Source organism: Pristiophorus japonicus, chromosome 7, assembly GCF_044704955.1.
Source record: "Pristiophorus japonicus isolate sPriJap1 chromosome 7, sPriJap1.hap1, whole genome shotgun sequence".
Taxonomy (NCBI): Eukaryota; Metazoa; Chordata; class Chondrichthyes; family Pristiophoridae; genus Pristiophorus; species Pristiophorus japonicus.
In genome coordinates, this window is record NC_091983.1 from 125,698,539 (window position 1) to 125,719,798 (window position 21,260).

The 21,260-nt window shown below is 44.3% G+C and overlaps 1 protein-coding gene across 3 annotated transcripts in view; it reads right to left on the reverse strand.

The window, feature by feature from the left end:
* The window catches only part of LOC139267266 (synaptotagmin-like protein 1), a 338,973-nt gene that overhangs the window by 273,074 nt on the left and 44,639 nt on the right, over positions 1 to 21,260 (reverse strand). For all 3 annotated transcript variants that reach the window (XM_070885306.1, XM_070885305.1, XM_070885304.1), the window contains exon 2: positions 2,480 to 2,932. In XM_070885306.1, the coding sequence (XP_070741407.1) occupies positions 2,480 to 2,607 (128 nt within the window). In that variant the 5' untranslated portion in view covers positions 2,608 to 2,932. The remainder of the gene's footprint in view (positions 1 to 2,479; positions 2,933 to 21,260) is intronic.

The window sequence follows — 21,260 nt, forward strand, 5'->3', positions numbered from 1 at the left end:
AATTCAGCCAAGGTTCTTGGTTCTGATTGCAGTGACACTTGTGGATGTCAGATAACAACAGGATCATAAGTGGATTTCTCTCTGGGGTAGTTACGCTGCTGCAGAAGCTTTCTACCCACTGCCCCAAGCCTGCCCTTGATGCAAAACATTTTCCTGGGTCGAAGCTGATTTCTGCAGGATGAGCTCCTGTCAGTCTCCCCCACAAAGGGATAGCTGGCTAGGAAACAAAATTTGGTACTGCTACACTAGAAGAGGAAGAACCCATTATTAGAGGGAAGAAGGTAAGTGGCCTGAAGGGAGGGACAATGCCTAGAAATAGGTCTTCTCCCTCCAAAATGGGTTTCAGTCAGCCTTCTGCCACTGCTCCAGTTTATAGCTCCTGGTATTACCTTGCAACAAAATTGAGCTCAAAATTACTGCCCCACCTCCTTGCCATCATTTACAGATGGTAAACTGATCTGGGCCTGGCAGCTTACTGCCCTGTGGCAGGGGAGGGAGGGGAATCTATATGTTGGTGATGGTAAGGGCAGGGATATGGCGGGGAGCCTCCCCTGCTAATTTCCCTTGAACTGTACCAATAATTATTTGGCAATTTACTAGAGGAAAATCCAGCCCAAGTTTGGCCGTGATGCCTCATGGGGGAATAGTATGATGACATTCATGGTCCATGCTCTTATTTGGAGAGTGACCTTGTAATGGCAGCGCTGGTGCCAGTGGAACTGTATGCCAGCATGAGTTAGTCTTTTCTGGAATTGAAAAGACAAACAGCAGAAACATATTTTGAGGCATTTTAAATATTTTCCATTTTGTGTCAACAACAAGGGAAAAGAGTGAACATTTTGGTAGAAGTTTTGTAAATAAAGGTCATCATCAAAAAATGTTTGTTATTTTGTATGTGAACAACCCCATTACACAGAAATAAGCATCAGTGGAAAATTAAATGGATCAATTTCTGGTTAATGCTCAAATACACATTTGGGGTTATTTTAACTTTGGAAGATGGTGTAAAATGGTGATATTGAATTAGCTGCCTATTATACACCTTGAATGGAAAGAAAAATCGGGAGGGATGTATATTGGGCGGCTAATAAGATATCACCCGTTTTACACCATCTCCCAAAGTTAAAATTACCCCCACATTGTTTTGCCGACTTATAAATTTTGAATTCTGAATCTCTGCTGTGCTATAGTGGGGAAGTCGAGAGCAGAAATTACAGGGAGGGTAGGCAAATGAGAGTAGAACTGGGCTGATCTGGCACACCTCCTACCAGTCAGCTGTAAAACAGGACTGACAAGTTAGAAACAAGATTCCAGTCCTGGTATTCACTCGGTGAAGTGAATGCAGGAGATGCGAGTTTCTACAGGAAAAGGGGGGCCAAAAAAAATCACTTAAAAATTCAAAGATGTATTTACTGGACTAAGGAATTAGGTTTTGATTTTAACTAACTTGATACATGAATTTATGAATTTCAAAACTGAAGACATCCACCTCGCAAAGTATAATCTCTACGTAGAAATTCTGTCTACACTAAATGGTAAAAGTAGATAATTCTACAGATCTTTATGGGATTAATAATATATTCACTCGGCTTATGCATACTTAAGTTTTGTTTTACAATTTAGACTAAACATCAAAGTGTACCAGATTAAAAAGGCGATTCCATTAAATTTTAATTAAGCAAGGAACTGTACCAGAGCATGTAGTTCACAGAAAACTTTCACAATCACTTTTCCGATCAATGCTGCCCAAAATATAAGCATATAATGATATAACTGGGACATGTTTTATCCATTATTTTATCTATTAAACATGATGCATTATTTTGCAACTCTACTGCACTACAGCAAAATGTAATATCTATCAGCCTAGCATTGCTGCATTAGGCAGTAACATCCAGATATAGAAATAAATGTTGGAGCAGAGCAAAGCTGAGATATTTATCAAATAGCACCCACACACTAAAAACTTATGCCAGAGTGACTTTACTACATTATAACAGGTCACTGGCAAAAATAAGAGTCACTTTTTTTAATTAAGAAGAACAATTTACAGTAAACAGGTGAGAAAGAATGAAAGGCGGAACAAGCTCGAGGGACTTATTGGACTATGTTCCTATGAAAGAGTTGCATTTATAAAATGGCTTTCATGACTTCAGGATGTCCCAAAGTGCTTTATAGCCAATAAAGTACTTTTGAATTGTAGTCACTGTTATAATATAGGAAATGCGGCAGCCAATTTGTGCACGGCAATCTTCCACAAACACCAATGAGATAATGACCAGATAATCTGTTTAGTAATATTGGCCAGGGCACCAGGAGAACTCTCCTGCTTGTCTCAGAATAGTACCGTGGGATCTTTTCCGTCCACCTGAAAGGGCAGATGGGGCCTCGGTTTTACGTCTCATTCGAGAGTTGGAGGGATGGAGAGAAAAGCAAATTATGAAGTAAATAGTGCTGAAGTAAGAGACAAGGATCTTACCTGATGCGATTCTCCTCGAGCTTTTTCAGATCAGCATCTCTTTTAAGGACTTTCTGAAGAGCTAACTGTTCGTCTTCTGACAGAAAGCTCAAGTCCATGATTTTAGTCGGATCCATCTCTGTTTTCATTTTCCAGCAACTTTACTACCCTGATGGAAACGTGGATGAACTGAAAGTAGGCCAACCAGAGAAAGTTTACCACTCAAAAGTACCAGCACTTCTCGGCTTCTTCCTCCAGCTATTACACTGTGTGTATTTGTTCAAAACTTCCAACTTTATGTTTTCCTCTTAAAATTGTTTGGGGATAATAAGAGGTTAATCCAGCTGCTCGTCTTCTTTCAGGATTGTTAAAGATATTCTGTCACATTCACAAAGTTAGATTTGTGTCAGACGTTTAGGATCCTTCCGGAAGATTTTATACTCCCATGTCAGGGTAAAACAGGCGTTGCAGACTCTGTGAAGAATAAAATGCAGCAAACTATTAGACTCCTGTGACATGTACTTTCTGTATGCAAATTAGGTTATCACAGGAATGTGAACCTGTATATATGTAAGTTGTCATACAGGTTTAGACTTCACAGAGTTTGTGATTGTTTTTTGTTGTTTGAAATGAATCTTTTTATATATGATCAAGGTAATAGACTATACATTGAGCTGGTGAAATTTAGTATACTGCAAGGAAATGGAAATAGGTCAGCCCTTAAAAAAGAAATGAGCACAGGTTTGGAAAGCTCGAGTAAACTGAAAATGAATATATTGATTTCTCAACCTATGATCAGTTAACGAGGGTTAGGAGCAAATAAAAAGGGTTACACGTGTTAAAAAACGTAACGGAGATTGACTTTATTTAATTGTATACGCTGTTACATTTTTACCAGAACTTGTGGGACCCACCAAGCGTCAAGAATAGATATAAAGGGTTCAATTTTCCACCAACCCGTTTTTTGGCATATTGTCAGAGTTACTCCTGTTTTTCTTGGCCCCACCTACTTCCCCAAAAAAGTAACAAGTTTCCCTGTTCTATTTTTTGAAATCGGCACTGTCTTGTAGCCTCAGGGGGTGGAGCCAAATGTCTGTGGCGAAAAAACGATGCTGCTCCTTCTGCACAAAACAAAACAAAAAAAGGACGTTTTTGACGTGATTCTTTGGGTGCACATGCCCAGTACACCTCCCGGTCTGCAATAGGCCATTTTTAAAAGAGCTAGTTATGTGTGAGAACTTTAGTTCTCATTGGAAAAACCGGAGCTGCAATACAAGATGCAACGCGGCACAAGGACCAAGAATTTCTTACAGGATGAAGTGGAGGCGCTGATTACTGTGATTGAGGCCAGATGGCACGAACTGGACACCAGCAGAGGAACATAAAAGTTCCACCAAAACAAATGAAGAAACGCTGGAACCAAATTGCAGAAGATTACTGTGCAATGATGACCACCCCAAGATCTGGAGGCCAGTGCAAAAAGAAATGGCAGGACCTTGGTCAAGTAGTTAGTGTAAGAAATATTTTCATTTATTCAATGCAATTGCAATTGTAATTGTGACCAGCTGTATATGTCCCACCCAGCAGAAAGACACCTTCTCTAAAAAGTTATGTTTTCATCTTTGCAGAGGCAAGTGGCACACAACAAACGAGAAAGAACTCAAACAGGAGGAGGCCTGGCAAATCTGCAGCCACTGACATCCTTAGAAGACAGGGTCGCTGCTTTGATGGGTCCTGCCTGGAGAAAAGCAACCACCACTGCACAAGCTGGGCCCACACTCGAGGGAGAGGGTAAGTCCTGCAAATTTCACAGTCTGGCTTTGCTAAATGTGAAGTACTGCACGAGCGAGCCATGCTTTGGTTCATGGGGGTGTTTCCCTCAGATACGCTTCAGCTGATGCAATGTGCTATCATTCATCGTGGTCCTTCAAATCAGCCTGCTGCCTGTGCTGTGTGAGCCTACTCATACCACCATGTCCCCTCCTCTGCTGCTAACCATTTGTCTGTTCTGTTATATTTTGCAGAACTTGAGGCCAACCCTGACAATGCAGAAGAAGATTCAGATGCGGACGAGCCTGACGAGAACATCTTTCAATCTAACCTTCCAGACCAAGAGCGTGGGGGTGAGGGGGAGGTGGAGGGAGAGGGGATGGATGAATCACCCACAGTTGTACTCACTCTGGAGGAGGTGCAGGTGCCGCCCATTGAGGCTCCAGCCCCTTCCCTGGGTGATTTGCGTTTTGGTGGGACATTCCTGGTTTCCCACCATCCATGGTTGGGGATTCCAGTGGGATGCAGCGAGGCACACCCAGGGCCCCACTGTCCGAAGCTGCAGGTCCCAGTGGGATACAGCGAGGCATACCCAGGGCCCCACTGTCCGAAGCTGCAGGTCCCAGTGGGATGCAGCGAGGCACACCCAGGGCCCCACTGTCCGAAGCTGCAGGTCCCAGTGGGATGCAGCGAGGCATACCCAGGGCCCCACTGTCCAAAGCTGCAGGTCCCAGTGGGATACAGCGAAGCACACCCAGGGTGAGGAGGGAAAGGAGAGCTCGATAGCGCTCTCCTGAGGTGCAGGATCTAACAGATGTGGTTCAGATGATGGCAATGAGTGTGGAGAGCATTGACCTTACCCGATCACTCCTGGACACCATCAGTAGGGTTGGTGATGAGGTATCAGGACTGTTGGGAGAAGTAACAATATTCTCACGAGAAATGGGAACACTGTCCAGGAACATGAGGGAGGGAATGTTTCAGGTAGTTCAAACACTGTCAGTGAATATGAGGGAGGGAATGTTGCAGGTAGTTGACACTGTTGCTCAACATGAGGGAGGGCATGTCACAGGTAGCTCAGACACTGTCGGCGAACATGAGGGAGGGAATGTTGTCGTTAGTTAACGCACTGTCAGCGCATGAGGGAGGGAATGTCGGAGTTAGCTGCTATAATAAGGGAACACGTCCAGACCCTGTGCCCATTGACTGAATCAACTGCCACTCCCACTCCAATCCCCAAACCAGCCTCTAAAGAGGCCCAAGCAGGGCCCTCCACATTACCGCCTGCCCCCCACCGCCGCCCTCAAGAAGTGCGCATTACCTGAGACGTTCGAAAGAATAAGCTTGTACCAACCCGAGAAACACTGCGCCACCGCCTGCGGGCAGGGGTGGAATCACCAAGACCAAGTGCAGTGGGCGGACTTAGAATAAGGTGGAGGAGAGATGGGTGCAGCCTTTTTTTGTGGCTGTTGTTGTTGTTGTTGTTGTTACTGTTGTAACTGTTTTTAAATTAAAATTTTTCTGTAAGTTATGTAAATTTACAAGTTTGTAAGTGATCTTAAAGTTTTTAAGTGATCTTAACTGAAAACTTTAAAATTTGTTACAAGAATATTTTTATTAAAGTTAAGTTAAGTACACACAAATGTTTTTTAAACTTTTGAATAAAATATATTTTACATTACATTATAATTGAAACATTTACATTATTTGTTCGATTAGTAACACAACTTGTTGAAGTAAACAAGAATCATTTCCATCATTTCTTCCATTATTACAACACAACATTACGGAACAGGTCCAAACAGTAAACATGGTCCATGTGGAATAGTTGCTGCTGAGCTTTCAGGCAGTAAAGCGTTTACGGATGAACTACTGGCGTAAGGCTCGAGCAATTGTTAAAGGGGCACGACGGCCCGCCCTCCTCTACCGTCGTGCTCCGGGTTCAAGTAGTTGCATGGCTTCCTCGTCCTCGTCATCTGCATCTTCCTCATCATCATCAGCCACTCTCACCACAGGTGGGTCTTCTACTACCAGTTGCTGCTGCCTCATGATGGCTAAGTTATGCAGCATACAGCACGCAACAGTGAACTGACCAACAATCTCAGGGGAGTATAGCAAGTAGCCTCCGGAATGGTCCAGGCATTGGAAATGCTATTTCAAGATGCCAATGGTCCTCTCTGTGATGTTGCATGTCGCATTGCGCAACATGTTGTATGAAGGAATGAACAGCCATGATCTTATTGAATGGCGGTGCAGGTTCGAAGGGCCAAATGGCCTACTCCTGCACCTATTTTCTATGTTTCTATGTTTCTATGTTTCCCGGTCAGCTTCCGTCCGGGTTAAGGGTAGGGGCATCATGAGCCAGGTGGCGAGGCCGTACCCTTTGTCCCCTAGTAGCCAGCTCTGCCCTTCTGGCTGCTGCTGAAACATGGCAGTTATAGTGCTCCCAGGGTATCTTGCATCAACTGCCATGATGCGATGCATATCGTCACACACGAGCTGCACATTAATGGAGTGGAAGCCTTTTCTGTTCCTGTACATCTCGGAATCCTCCAAAGGTGCTCGGAAGGCGATGTGGGTACAATCAATGCAGGCCAGTACCTTTGGGAAGCCAGTAATCCTGGAGAAGCCCACAGCCCTTTCATGCATTGGCTGGGCGGTCATGCAGTCATTCCTCCAGGCATATAGTGCAGCAGTCACCTGCCAAATGCAGATATGTGTTGCATGTTGAGAAATGGTGCATACATCTCCAGTTGTAGCTTGGAACGATCCAGATGCATAGAATGAAAGTGCAGCTGTAACCTTCACTTCAACTGATAAAGCAGTTCTCCTGACGCTTCTAGGTTACAGGTCTGCTTTTACTAACTCACAGATCTCAGTTATGACTTCTTTGCAGAAACGCAGCCTTCTGACACAGTCTGCATCACTCAGGTGCAGGTATAAATCCCTGTCTCGATATACCCGATGTGGGTAAGGCCTCCTGCCCATCATCCTACGTGCTCTGAGGTTCCTCACGCAATGACAGTGAATCAATTGTCTCCTCCACAGCACCATCATGCAGAAGGCTTGCACAAGGTATGGCATTGTCAATATTGCCCCCATGATTAAATTCTACCTTTGCAAGCTGCTCAAAACGGCAGGTAGGACAGTGTTCTCTCTCCCCAAGGCCGGCGCCCTAGTATGGACCACACCCAGGTCTGAGCAGGTGCAATGATCGGGAACCCTCCCGCCGCCCCCCCTCCCCCCCCCCCCCCCCACCCCAGCCTCCCTGGGCTTCATTTGATGCATGTTGTAGGTTTCTCATGCCTTCCGTTTGCCTTCCACAGCCCCCCACTCCCTGGGCTTCTTTTCAAGCTGAGCCCCGAGCCACTGTGTCCGTGCGAGGGACCGATTCTGCCAGCCAACACTCCGACCCTCGAGCCCGGTTTGGAGATGTTCGCTGGTGGCGTGTCAATTTAAAAAAAATGAAAACTTAAAAATTCCATTAAACTTCCAATTCCTGCGTTTTAATTTTTAAAAATGTACGGTTGGTTATGGATATTTATGTGTTCTTGACTCCCTCCAAAACTTTGCATAAAAACAATGGTGTCTTTCTGCACTGATTTTTTGATGTGCGCTGGTTTCTCTTAAGTGGCCAGAACGTTTTCAGGAGTTGTCACATACGCCGTCCGAAGAGAAATTTAAATTGGCCAAACTTGCATAATTGTGAAAAACTGGTGCAGACATCAGGTTACGCCCTCTATGACGCGCAAAAAAAACCCTAAAAAAATCATAACTAACTGAGTTACACCGGCGCACAAAGATTGGGGAAACTTGGATTTTTAAATTTAGGCCAAAAAAAGCGATGCGTGCCAAAAAAATGGCGCAAATCACTGGGGAAAATTGAGCCCAAAGACTGGGGCCTAAATTTATTAGTGTCCAAAAGCGGGCGTGATTCCAGAGGCAAGCTAGAACAGAGAGGCCCGAGCACCAAACTAAATTTGCCCTGAAGCATCATCACAATAATTCAGGTGAGCTATGGGCACTAATGAGGCGCCCCAATACAGCTCGCCTGTCGGAGCCTTATCAATTTCTCCCCACACCGAGGCTCACAGGTAAGTCTGGGGTGGGCCAGCAGTGGCCTGCAGTTGACTTGCGAAGTCAGATGGGACTCTTTCCAAGACCACAAATAGCGCATTTCTGTAAGTTTTGGGGCCCTTATTTTGAGCTGCCTCCAGTGGTCCTTACTTGCTAAGCTGTTCAAAACCTGGAAATCCATAAAATGGGCCTAAAACAACAATGTTAAATTTAGACCCCTGTCTGCCTAGTCCACTGAAAACATAAATCTGTACCTCAAGTTTGTAAATGCTAATTACTTAAAACTAAAGGACATGCTATGAAGCTTTGAATACCATAAAACCTGTTTAGTTTCTGTTAATAAATCTGCTGTATCTTTCCAGGTATGAATTGCTCAAAATGACTATTTGAAGAATGTATGTTTGTCCCACCCAACTTCCCCTCAGTTTATTTCTGCCTCCCTAGTTGAACAAAGACGCATTTAAATTTGTCAGTGACACCATAAAATTGTATGCACATGCCAGCCGTCTCTTGCAGGCAAGAATTGGAACAATGGTAGCAATTGAATCATAAATGCTGCAGAACTGGTTTGCTTTTATTCAAATTGACCTTTATGTGAAGAGCAGTGAATAATATTAATCAGAATGTGAGCTTTTCTCTCACCATTGGGCAGGTCATTTCTGGCATTTTTGAGTTTGTCAAAATACTGGACATTACTTTATGATTCATAGACGAGCCTTTAATTGTACTCATTATAGGACTCAACATCAAACTTATCACCTTGGGCTTCATGTCAGTATTAACAAATATCGAGTTAATATGAAGGAATAGGGTGGTCTAAAGTGTACTATTGACTGTAGCCAGTCAGTTCACAGCAATGAAGGGCAAATGCCAGATATTCTGACTTCAACTTGATATGTTTGCAGAATTCATAGCACCCTGGTGATGAAGCAGTATGGCGCCACCTCATTAAACTTTGTGTGTGATGTAGGTTCCCATTAAACAGCCTGTAATGTTGGACAGTTTTTTCTAATCATCTGCAGCTTGTAAATGCTTTAATTAGAAACCCTGATTTATACAGATTGTTTACAGACATTGACAATGACATTCTGTTACTAGGCAAAACAATCTGATGTTTTAATGCAGTACAGAATCTACTAGTGATAGCTATTGATGACAAAAACACTTCAGTGTATGACCAGTAGTCAATAGGAGTTAGCGATAATATTTGCTATATGGCAGGTAACTTTTTAAGTTTGTATTATGCACTTTTTGATTTTTATTTCAGTTGTCCCAACAGTTATATTTCTATACAATGGGACAGCAGTAGGCCATTCAAGGGTAGCACCCTTGCCTCTGAGTCAGAAGGTTGTGGATTCAAGTCCCACTCCAGCACTGGAATCTAACCAGCTCTGCGAGTGCGGGTTTGGAGGTGGGCCCACTGTCAAAATGGCCGTGACACTTCTGTGTGAGTTTCCAAAGTGCTGGGTCTGGCTGTGATTCACAGACCCGACACCAAGTGGCAGGCCAGCCAAGTAATATCATTAAAAGGAAATAAAGGTATTTTAAAAGAATTTTACCCGTTACTTAGCTTTTTTACGAGATTCACGTCCCTCGGGGAACATGTCAGGTAAGTGTGTCCATTGCTTTGGCTAGTTGACAGCTGCAAAAGTGGTATAAAAGCTCTCATTTCACAGCTGTTCACTTTCCAATGTCAGAAGTTGATGCCTTCAGGATTTGCAAGACACTTTTGAAAGTGTTTGTAGTGAACGCTCTATCCACTGTCACCTCCTTGAAGCAACCTTTCTCACTATTGACAGATCGCTCTGTCATCTCAACCTCACCTGCCATCTATTCCATTAGCATCGGTGCCCTTGAAAAAATCTCACCTTGGTTCTCAGAATCCCACCACGATCAGCCCTAATACCAGCATCACCAGGCACACCAGCAGCACCAACAACAACAACAACTTTCTCCGCAATCACCTGATGCTGCACAGGACACATGGCATCAACACCCGACCGCATTGCTGCCCAGGATGCCAGGGATGGCCTCACCATGGTCAGATTTACTTCACTTGATGCTGTACACCCTGGCTGCCACATGATGCACCAGGTTGGCATCATCCCATACCAACACCATAAAGCATTCCTGCAATGCCTAAGCCATTCCTTCCACACTCACCCCCAATGTGGAGGATACCATTATGTCTCACCATTCACTACAACTCACTAAGCCACTTCCAAAGTGATATTGATAGAGAGATAAATATTGGCCATGGCACCGAAGATAACTCCCCTGCTCTTCTTTGAAATAATGTCATGGGATTGTTTACATCCAGCTGAGAGACCAGACAGGGCCTTGGCTTAACTTTTCTTCTGAAAGATGGCATCTCTGAAAGTGTTCAAAATAAAGATTTCAATGTTTGACAACATATTAGCAGAAACTCTACATAAACCTTGGCTAAAAGACCCAAGTGCCTACCCTTGTGTGTTGTTAATTGGCATGATTGGACAAGGATGAGGGTGAGTGTGAGGGGTGGCTAGTGAGATGGGGAACTGATAATGTCGATAGAGAGGGATGGGTAGAGGCGCAAAGTAAGTTGGTGGGAGTAAGGATGTGCAGGAGTAGGGTAGGGAAGTCAGAGTGATGGGATGTGATGAGTGGCACAGCAGGATGAGGTTGAGTGTGACGTTTTATGATCCACTGAGATAATTGAAAGGTTTGCACCACTGCAGCCAGCTCCACCTGACAACATTCCTGCTTGTGCCCTCCTGTATAATGTGCAACCAAACTACTTTAGTGTCCTAAAAAATTCTCTTCCACCCATTAGAAGGGAAGAGAACCTCTCTATGTACTATGACTCTCTCCACAAACATCTAGAGAAAATCATGGCAGAGCCTGGGTGCAGCCATGCACCTTTGTGCTGTGCTCATCAGTGTTTGCAGAACCTCAATGATGTAGAACACAGAGAGAACAACTGTCAAAATAAATGTGGCCATGGTCCCTTCAAGAAAACTGGCTGATGACACGTCATCAAATGACATCATCATACCCGCTTCCTTTTAATTGGAACTTTGTAGGGCGGGCTTGACAAGCCCAATCGAGGGAAGATTCTTTTCCCAGTGCGGGCTGAAGCCAGGAGCAAGGTCACAACCCACCACGGACCCCAGCTGCCCCGGACCCAGCACAGTTGGCAAAATCGCAGCCCAGCAAATTAAGCACAAAAGTCTAGGCTGACACTCCAGTGCAGTAACAAGGCAGTGCTGCACTTTCGGAGGTGCCATCTTTCAGATGAGACGTTAAGCCAAGGCCCTGTCTGCTCTCTCAGCTGGTCGTAAAAGATCCCATGGCACTATTTCAAAGAAGAGCAGGGGAGTTATCTCTGGTGTCCTGGCCAATATTTATCTCTCTATCAAAATCACAAAAACAGATTATTTGGTCATTATCACATTGCTGTTTGTGGGAGCTTGCTGTGCACAAATTGGCTGTCACATTTCCTATATTACAACAATGACTACACTTCAGAAAGTACTTAATTGGCTGTAAAGTGCTTTGGGACATCCATGTTGAGATAACACTTTATCAGATTTCATCCACAATGGTGTTTTAAATCTGCTATCCAACATAATTTTCCAAGGTATAAAGATAGTGTGAGGCAGTATATTGATCACACTTTTATCTTATTGAAAAGTATTATTGCTTCTATTTCAGATCCTAAAGGAGCAAATCCCAGGCAGACAAATGGTAATCTAATTTTTTTTGAGTGCCAAAGTATGTTGTAAGTACAACGCACTGTGTCACAGAATGTTTATTTATGCCTGTATCCACAATACCTAGGGGTCAAAATTGATCAAAGGCAAGTTCCACCCATTTACTGTCAAAAAGACCGCTAAGATCCTGATGATACTTTGGGCGGAAGTTCGGTCAAAACAGGAGGAAAAAAGTGCCCGGTGGTAAAAATGGGCGTTACATGCCGATTCTGGGCATAGAGCGCAGAAGGGGGAATTCTGGGCGGCAAATGGAATCCTGGAGAAAGTTACGCCGAGGCTGGTGTCGGGCCCAGGGATGGGGGAAACACACAAAAAAAAATGTTCAAAAAATAAACAATAAAAATCACAAAACCTTCAGCGGACCCTTTAACACAAAATCGCTGCAAAAGAAATAGAAAAAATCTCACTTACCTTTTCTTGCAGGTCTTCGAACCTACTGTCCAGGTAAGACGTGCTCCCACGCGGCGGTCTTTTCTCCTGCAGGGGCGGAGGACCGCTCGGACGAATCTCGGGTGGGAGCAGGCGGGAGGACTTTTTTCGGCATTGCACGTCGGCGCATGCCAGCGGACGCTCCCCAGCAGTCCTTCCAAACTGCCAGCGTGAGGGCCTCACCAATCTCCCACGGATGGGAGAGCGCCAAAAAAACAGGGAAACCGCCGAGAAAATTCGGAGGCAGCCGGCAGTAGGACCATCAATTTCAGCCCTCAATATGGCGAGTTCAATAACCAGAGTAATTGGGAGAGGGAGTGAGTGGTATTTCCACGAGTGAAATATGGAAAATTTGAAAATGAGATAATGATGAGCTTTTCTTACATTCCTTCTAGTGGCCAGCTAGAGCACGGGATGCACTTAACTGGGTACATGTTGCCTGCCCTCAGTCTCTCAGACAGGGCATTGCATGCAGTGCAGAAAGAGACCTAAACAGGGAAATGGGAGAACATATATAACAGCTTATGAATAAAAAATAATATTTGCAAATGTATTTTAATAAGATTTGTTTTATTTATGCCACAAGAGCCACAGGAGCCACAGAACAAATTCTCTTCTTTTTGATATTCTGCCCTCTCTTCAGCTCTCTTCGACAGTACAATATACAACTCTTTTAAAGAAAACTGTTCTAAGGTTTTGCTACAATGTATAAGCATTTCATTTTGTGTCGAGATCAGGAGAGAGATAGAGCCACATCAAGCAGTGAACAAGAAACTCATGCAGATCATCATGATTTCTCATCTGTTTTGAGCACATTTATGTCAACTTGGAATTTAATGTAAAATAAAATGAAAAGGTGCACATATTTTTAAATGACAAGTTCACGCTAACACATCACAAACTCAATGTGCAGTCATCATGGGAGGTTAAAGAGTTCCCTTTTGAAAGCAATAGTAAAAATTCAGAGAGGACCGCTCTATCACTTTCATTTCCGTAACATTGCTATTAATGACTATACCACCTATTTGCATTCACTTTCGACCCTACTAATTACAGCTTGGACCAAAACATCAGTCGGCCTAAAAGATCAAGTTCAGTTAAACTGCAACTGAATCATGCTTCTTCTTTAAAAGCCCAGTCTCATTTCTTCAAAATTATATGTTGTGTCACAATGTTGTACTAAGACATTATTTTGACAGTAAATATGTGCAGATAATATTTTTACCACTGATCTGAGAGCACGATATGTTCACATGCCTTCAAAGCCGAGGAAAATATTATGAGACTGAAGTCATAGCCAAGTCCTTAAATGATGAGATGTAGCCAGGTTGGCCAGGGATTTAAGCACTACTTTGGACTTCCAGGAGCTTTGTATTGTCGCAAATCCTTCATTTATTCTGGTACAACTCAATAAACTAAGTAATGAGATAGATGTCTACACTTAAAAAAATGCAATTTGTTGTTAAGAAATGAGGATATCATTGTCAAAATGAGGATGAGATGGGAAGTATGCTCCATATTCCCATACAGTAATTTATGCTGATGACAAGTCAAGGCAACAAATCAGCAATGTTTAACTAATGTAACAAGTTGGAAATTAAATCCTTGATCGCTTTAAGTTATCTCACAGTGATACCATCAGCCTAAAATGGAAGGATAATGGTTAATTTATAGAAGATACTGAGGAAATCCCAATTTATTAAATACGAGGTAGATCTCACAATGGATGAGCCTCTCAAGAGGAGGCCAGACAGTTGGGAAACCAAAAGGAGGTACAAAGATCCATCACGCAGGGCTCACTAACCTCAACCAGCTCCCCATCCTGCAGTGCATTGATTTCAAAATTCTCATATTCAAATACAATTTCCTCCATGGCTTTGCTTCGCTCCACCTCTGCGACTTTTCGGAGTCCGCTGACCCAGCTCACATCTTCAAGATTCCTGAGTCTGGGTGACTGTGGAATCCTTCTCCCTTAGTTCTATCATCAGTTCCACAGACTTCAGCCATTATGGCACTACATTCTGCAATTCTCCTCCAAAACCATTCCACACAGCCACATCCCTCACCATTTTCAAAATCCAACTAAAAAATTGCCTCTTTCAGGCTACATTCACACACTGACCTGGTTTTTGCAGCGTACGTTGCTGGAAACCTTCAGCAAGTTCCAGGCCAATAAGTCTACTGTCAGTGTGAAGTGAAATTGCTTCACACTGACATTACAGTGTAGATATCAGCTTTACTCCAGTCAGGGCTTGATTTGATACCAGAGCATAGACTTGCTCCAGAGTGAAGTTGGACCTTAGCACCGATTTGCACTACTCAGGTTGAGCATTAGTGTGAAGTAAAAACTGCTTCACATTAACGATAAACTTGTGCTGTAAATGCATCCTTAGTGTTAGATGTTGTTGAGGGCCACTAATGCTTAAAGACCTGCAGGGAAAAAGGTGCCTAGTTTTCTTGTTGTGGAGTAACTGGAGGCAGTTATAGGCTCAGTACATGGACAGAACTACTGCTGGTTATCAAAACTGTTTTCAAATATCTATTTCAAATAAACAACTTCTGAAGCATGCAGATTGATAAATAGTTAACATAATTTGACATATTCATTTATCATTGTCAAGTGCATCCACACAGGTATTGAATATTATTATGAGTTTATTCTTGTGGAAAGTTCATGTATTCTCTTTACAGATCAAGCTGAGCCTTCAGGGATTCCACAGATGCCATCTGCATTATAATCATCCCCTGAAAGAAAACAGCATTGGGAAATATGCAGTAAATGCAAGAATAATCCACAGCACAATTTGAAATTTTGGCAAAGACACCAAGATTGTGGGACTGCCAGTGGAGGAAGATTTCCCATTTTGAATTCAAAAGAGATGGGGCCGATTTTCATCAAAGCCACCGTCAGCCCAAGTGCCATCCAAAGTGCCGCTGATGGCCGCCGAGGTACCGGATGGTATTTTGGGCGGGATATTCATGGCCGAGGTCCCTCGAAGGTCAGTGAGCGGCAAATGGACGATGTACGCTGCCAATCTGGACGGCAGCAGGCGGGAGGTCTCATTCTCGGCGGCAGAGGCACTTGCCGCCCAAGTGCCACCAAGGATGGAGTCAGGTCCACGGGGGGTTGAAGACCTGAAAAAAAAGATCAGCAATAAAAAAACTATCCGAAGACCTTCAGGAGGCCTCGTGCAGGTACGTCGCTGTTGAAGAAACATTTTTAAATCTTCTCTTACCTTTTTTTCAGGTTCTTCAGACTTACCGTCGGGGACAGACCAGCCTGCAGCCAATGGTCCACCCCCATACTGCCGCCAAGTCCCGCCGACTCCCGCCCACAGGAATCTGGGAGCTCAGCGGGCGGGAGCTCAGTTGCACCACTTGGCAGTCCACTGACGACAGCGGGCGGTTCTTGCCAGCTCTCTGCTCTCGCCCGCTCCAGCCCACTCCAGGCCACCTCCAAAGTGGCACTGGATGGATCTTCAGGAGGAATGTCGGCGGGAGTGGGCGGCAGTCGGTAGCAGCGGACGGTGGGCTGCTGAATTTCAGCCCCATGGAGACTAGAAATACTGGATAAAGAAGTGTGAACAAATCTCTAGTTATCCCTAATTCAGGGAAAGATTCTGGCACCTTAAAAGTGACACATTTAACATACAGGGGTTGTTCAAGATGACATGCAAGACTTATAAAGTTCCATTAATGGCTTGCAAGAGTACTGGATTGCTGCCAAGCAGATTATGCACAGTGCAGGCTAGTTTAACCAAAGTGGCACTACTATATAATCTGCTCTTACTGTTGGATTAGATGTTGAGATACAATGTGCATTGTGTGCTCTCTTGGAGCATAAATACACAAGGTTTTGCTGATATTAAGGATGGTTTATGATCAACACTGCAAGAAGTTTGAACAGATAGTGGTTATCATTCACATTGATATCAGCCAGGTAGCTGATCAACTGGATGTTCTGCAAAGTCCTGTAGAATTTGATGTGAAACCCCTTCAAGTAGACAAGCCTTGGGCTGGATTTTCGGCTTTGCTCACTTCAGGGCGGGAATGGGGTCGGGGCGGTAAAGTTTACACCCAGGAAATGTTTGCGCCTCAGTCAGCAAAATTGTGCAGCTGGGCCCTGAGTGTTGGGCAGTGCGCTAAGGGAGGTGACCTTTCTTAGGCCACGAGGCTGGCTGAGCATGTGAAAATCCTGAGCTAAACTACCAGCTTCAGAGCGCTGTAAGAGAGGCCTAGGGAGAAAAAAAAACCTGAAAATAACCCACCAAAAACAATCCCAATAAATAACTCCTGCCACCACAACATGAATTGCAAAAAAACCCCACTTATCCGCGGTCAACAATACTTACTTCACTGCGGCCGCTACAAGTCGGAGTGCTAAGGGTCGGGTGGGAGCCAAAAATCAAGCCGGTGTTGCAACCAGGGGCGTTGCACACCGGCCTCTTCCGAGCGGTAATGCTCCGCGCCCCCACCAAAACCGGCCCCGAAAACCTCAGCGGGGCGTTGGAAGCTGGCCTCCTGCCCGGAAGAGCCTTTGCCGTCCCTCTGGGACGAAAACAGAGGTGGACACGAGCCGAAAATCCAGCGCATGTCTTTTTGGTCATTATCATGTTTCTGGAAATGACAGATCCAAACTAAAGATTAATTGAAGTGATAACTGAAGTCATTTTTCTCTCCAGTGAGATAAAAACCTCAGTATCCCCGAGACAGAACTGAAATTCAGTGGTATACTTATCCACTGCCTCAGCACCGAAGGCCAATGCATCTTTGGCCAAATTGAAGACTCAGAGTCCTATGACAAAGCGGTAAGTGCCCGAGAGAAATATTTTGGGCCAAAGAAAAGTATCGTGATGAAGAGATACAAATTTTATCAAAGGAGGCAACGAACGGTGAACCAATCAAATAGTATTTAATTTCATTAACTGAACTAGCCATCCAAATCGAATCAGCGCTCTCCGATTCAAAAACAATAAGATCCCCTGCTCGCCCTGTGCAGCAGACTGCAACTACAGCCCATATGCAAGGCGTTCGTTCAAAGCGGAAATCACAGCAGAGACCCAGGGCTAGTAATAAGCCACCCACTACGGATCGCGGGCCTAACTTCCACTGCTTTAACTATAGGGACAAATCACACTCAGCAAAGAGTCCTAATTGCCCTGCACGTGGGAAGAAATACTCTGCATGTGGTAAAATGAACCATTTTGCTCGTGTCTATCGCTCATCGCAGCATATTCAACATGTGGACAACCCCAATAGTGATGAACCCAGTATGGTTTACACCATTAGTGACATTTCACACATCGGTTCAGGCAAATTCAAGGACTGTGATGTAAACATTGATGGCACGCCCATCTGCCTCCTCATTGACCTTGGAGCCAAAAGTCTCCATATTGAGCAAGACTGTTTACAAAACCCACTTCACGCATTGTCAACTGCAGTCCGCAACTTCCACTCTACATGCGTACTCCGACTCCAAAATTGAGGTACTTGAGGTCATATCTGTCCCGATATACTACAAGGACATAACATTAGAGAACTTTTCCTTTCATGTCGTGAAGGGTCGAAGCCTCATGGGTGTTGACCTTTTTGACAAGCTTGGGTTCAAAGTTTACGACCCAGCCGGCACACCTGTGTACACGGTGAACTTTGACAAGTAGTTTCCCTCAATCTTCACAGGGTTTGGAGTGACAACAAAATTCTGCCTTCGTCCCCGTGTTGACCCTTCCGTCAAACCAGTCACTTAACGACTTTGTCGTCTCCCATTTGTGGTTTGCGACCAAGTATCTGCAGAATTATTGCAACTCGAATCTCAGGGAATCATTGAGAGCATCAACTCCTCACCCTGGATCTCAAACTTAGTCATTGCTTGGTGTAAAAATTGGGAAATCCGCCTATGCATCAACCTGAGAGAGGTCAACAAGGCCATCATCCCTGACAAGTACCCTCTTCCTATCATCAACGAATTGTCTTCAGAATTCCATGGCTCAATAGTTTTTACGAAATTCAACATGCGCCGCAGTTACCTGCAAATACCCCTAGCAGAGGACAGCAAACCGCTCACGGCATTCATGACACATGATGGTCTGTATCAGTATCGACGCATGCCCTACGGACTATCTTCTGCACCAAGTGCATTTCAGAAGATTGTCACAATAATGCTAGCAGGCATAGAGGGAGCAATCAATCTGCTTAACCACATTGTTGTCCATGGACGGACAATGGAAGAACTTGACCAGCGACTTCACGCAGTTATGGCTAGACTTGCTACACATAACATTACACTTAATGCCGATAAATGTACATTCGCTGTTGGAGAAATAAACTTTCTGGGCTAGAGAGTCACAGCACAAGAACATGATCCAGCGAATGCAGGAGGCTACCAATGTCAAAGAATTTTCATTATTCCTCGGCACTTGCAACATCGATCTGAAGTTCGTCCCGCACTACACGTACATTGCCGAACCACTTCGCAAGTTGCTGCGCAAGGACATCCCTTGGGAATGGACAGATTCCCAATCTCAGGCATTCAACACACTTAAGGAGAAAATCACATCCCCTCTTATCCTCGCGCACTTTGATCCGAATGCCACTACATACGTCACCACAGATGCATCAGGCACCACCATGAGTGCTGTGCTCTCACAATGGATGGACGGCCTGGAACGCCCAGTAGCTTTCGCCTCTCGCACGTTCTCGTCTGCAGAATGTAAATACTCTACAGGGGAATGCGAAGAACTCACTTGCATCTATGCATGTGAACGCTGGCACATCTACCTCTCTGGCAGGAAATTTACCCTCCGTACGGATCACCAAGCGCTAACTACGCTATTCGCTACAACTGGATCTGGGCGAGACCACTACAAATCAACCGATGGTCAGATCGCCTTCATCAGTATAACTTTGATGTACAGTACATGGCTGGTAGTCACAACCATGTAGCTGACAATGCTCAGCCACTCACTACCTGCTTCGGACTCTGGTGCTGACTTGTTCACAGATGACGACACATATGTCACATCGATCATCACTCAGTCCATCAGAAAACTTGTCTCCTGCAACAAACTCAAAACCAAATCACAGCGTGATGCTACACTCCAGAACGTGTGCCACTTCCTCCAGACTGAGTGGCCTAAGCAAATTTCGGAAGAGCTGAAAACCTTCCACAGACTTCGCAATGAATTTTTCATTTGGAATGATGGCTGTTTAGCTCATGGTGATAGAGCAGTAATTCCCAAGTCACTTCAACAGCGCATTCTCTCATTGGCACATGATGGACACCCTGAAATTGTCCGCATGAAGCAGAGATGTTGCGATTCAGTATGGTGGCCTGGGATTGACACTCACATCGAGGAGTTCCTCTCACACTGCGAAGCATGCAGTCTGAGTGAAAAGGCCACAAACATCCGACCAGCGCCAATGAAGCCCATTCCATGGCCACAAAGACCATGGCAACAATTTCAGTTGGATATGTTCGGTCCAGTTGAGGCAGCTCCACAGCAGCAGCATTTCCTTGTTGTAGTACATGAGCTGCATTCCAAATGGCCAGAAATCGCTACAACAAGTTCAGTGACCTCAAGATAAGCGGTTATGGTATTTTTTAGCATTTATGTATTAATGGGACCAGTGGGGAAGTGTGGGTGTGGGTAAAGGAAATTGTCGGAAACTCTTTTTCATATTTTTTCAGCTTGCATTCCGGCAGCCGATTGTCGTGAAATTCAGTAGGCCTTCTGTGCTGCCATTCCATTGGTGCCACTTTTAGCGCCGCTCTCTCATCTTTGGACGGCAAAACTGAATTTTGAAGTTTGAGGCAGCACCTACCACCTGCTGTTAAAATCAGCAATCAGCTAGTATCACTGCCTCAAAAACGGTGGGACCGAATTGTGACGCCTCTGTATCTTAGCACCTAAACTACGCAATACCTGTACTGTCTTCATCACCAAAATACTTTTACTGGCAACAAATAGGACAAGACAACAACCAATGTTCATTTCCATGAACCAGCTAAAACAGATGAAATATCCCAGCTTCTTTGGTTATCTAAAGGTGGCCAGGCTTTGAGGTATAAATGTGCCGTTATGGAACTGCCATGCACTGCATGCAAGTGACAGTGGTTGCTACCCACTGTGGGGGAGGGGAGCCCTATTCTGGGAATCAATACGAGCAAACAAAGGAAAGATTGTAAGAACACATGATTGTAGAAGTATTTTTGTATCCTATTTTACTATGGGATTCAAACAAAAATAATTCTATGACAGTATGAGCATGAGTGTTAATTTCAAAGTACTGTATAAGTGCTGGCACTATCAAATGATCTTCAGTTCAAGGTGAAACCACAACCACAATTACCCAGATAAGTTAATGATCCTGGTGATGTCGTGAGAAGACACAAGCTTTCCCCGGATGAGGGAGGGGGGAAAGGAAAAAATCAGAAACCTAATCATCCTTCCCTCCTCCCTTGCCCTGCTGGTACCTGACTGAAGACATTAGCAGGTGTCTGGGAATAGCTTGTCTAACTATACAGCTGACGGAGGTTTGCTGCATGGCCTAGGATAATTAAATAAATAACATCAACTAATGTTTATTTCATAACTTATTCTCATTTCCTGAGGTACAAATCTTGGATTTTCATTGCTCAACTTTGACATTGCCCATGAGGACCAACTTCTCACTGTGGAATTTCAAAATATTTGAATCCACTACATGTATAAACAATACTTGTTATGATGCCACTAATGTTTGGCTGTCAACAGAAAAAAATATTTGACTTCCTG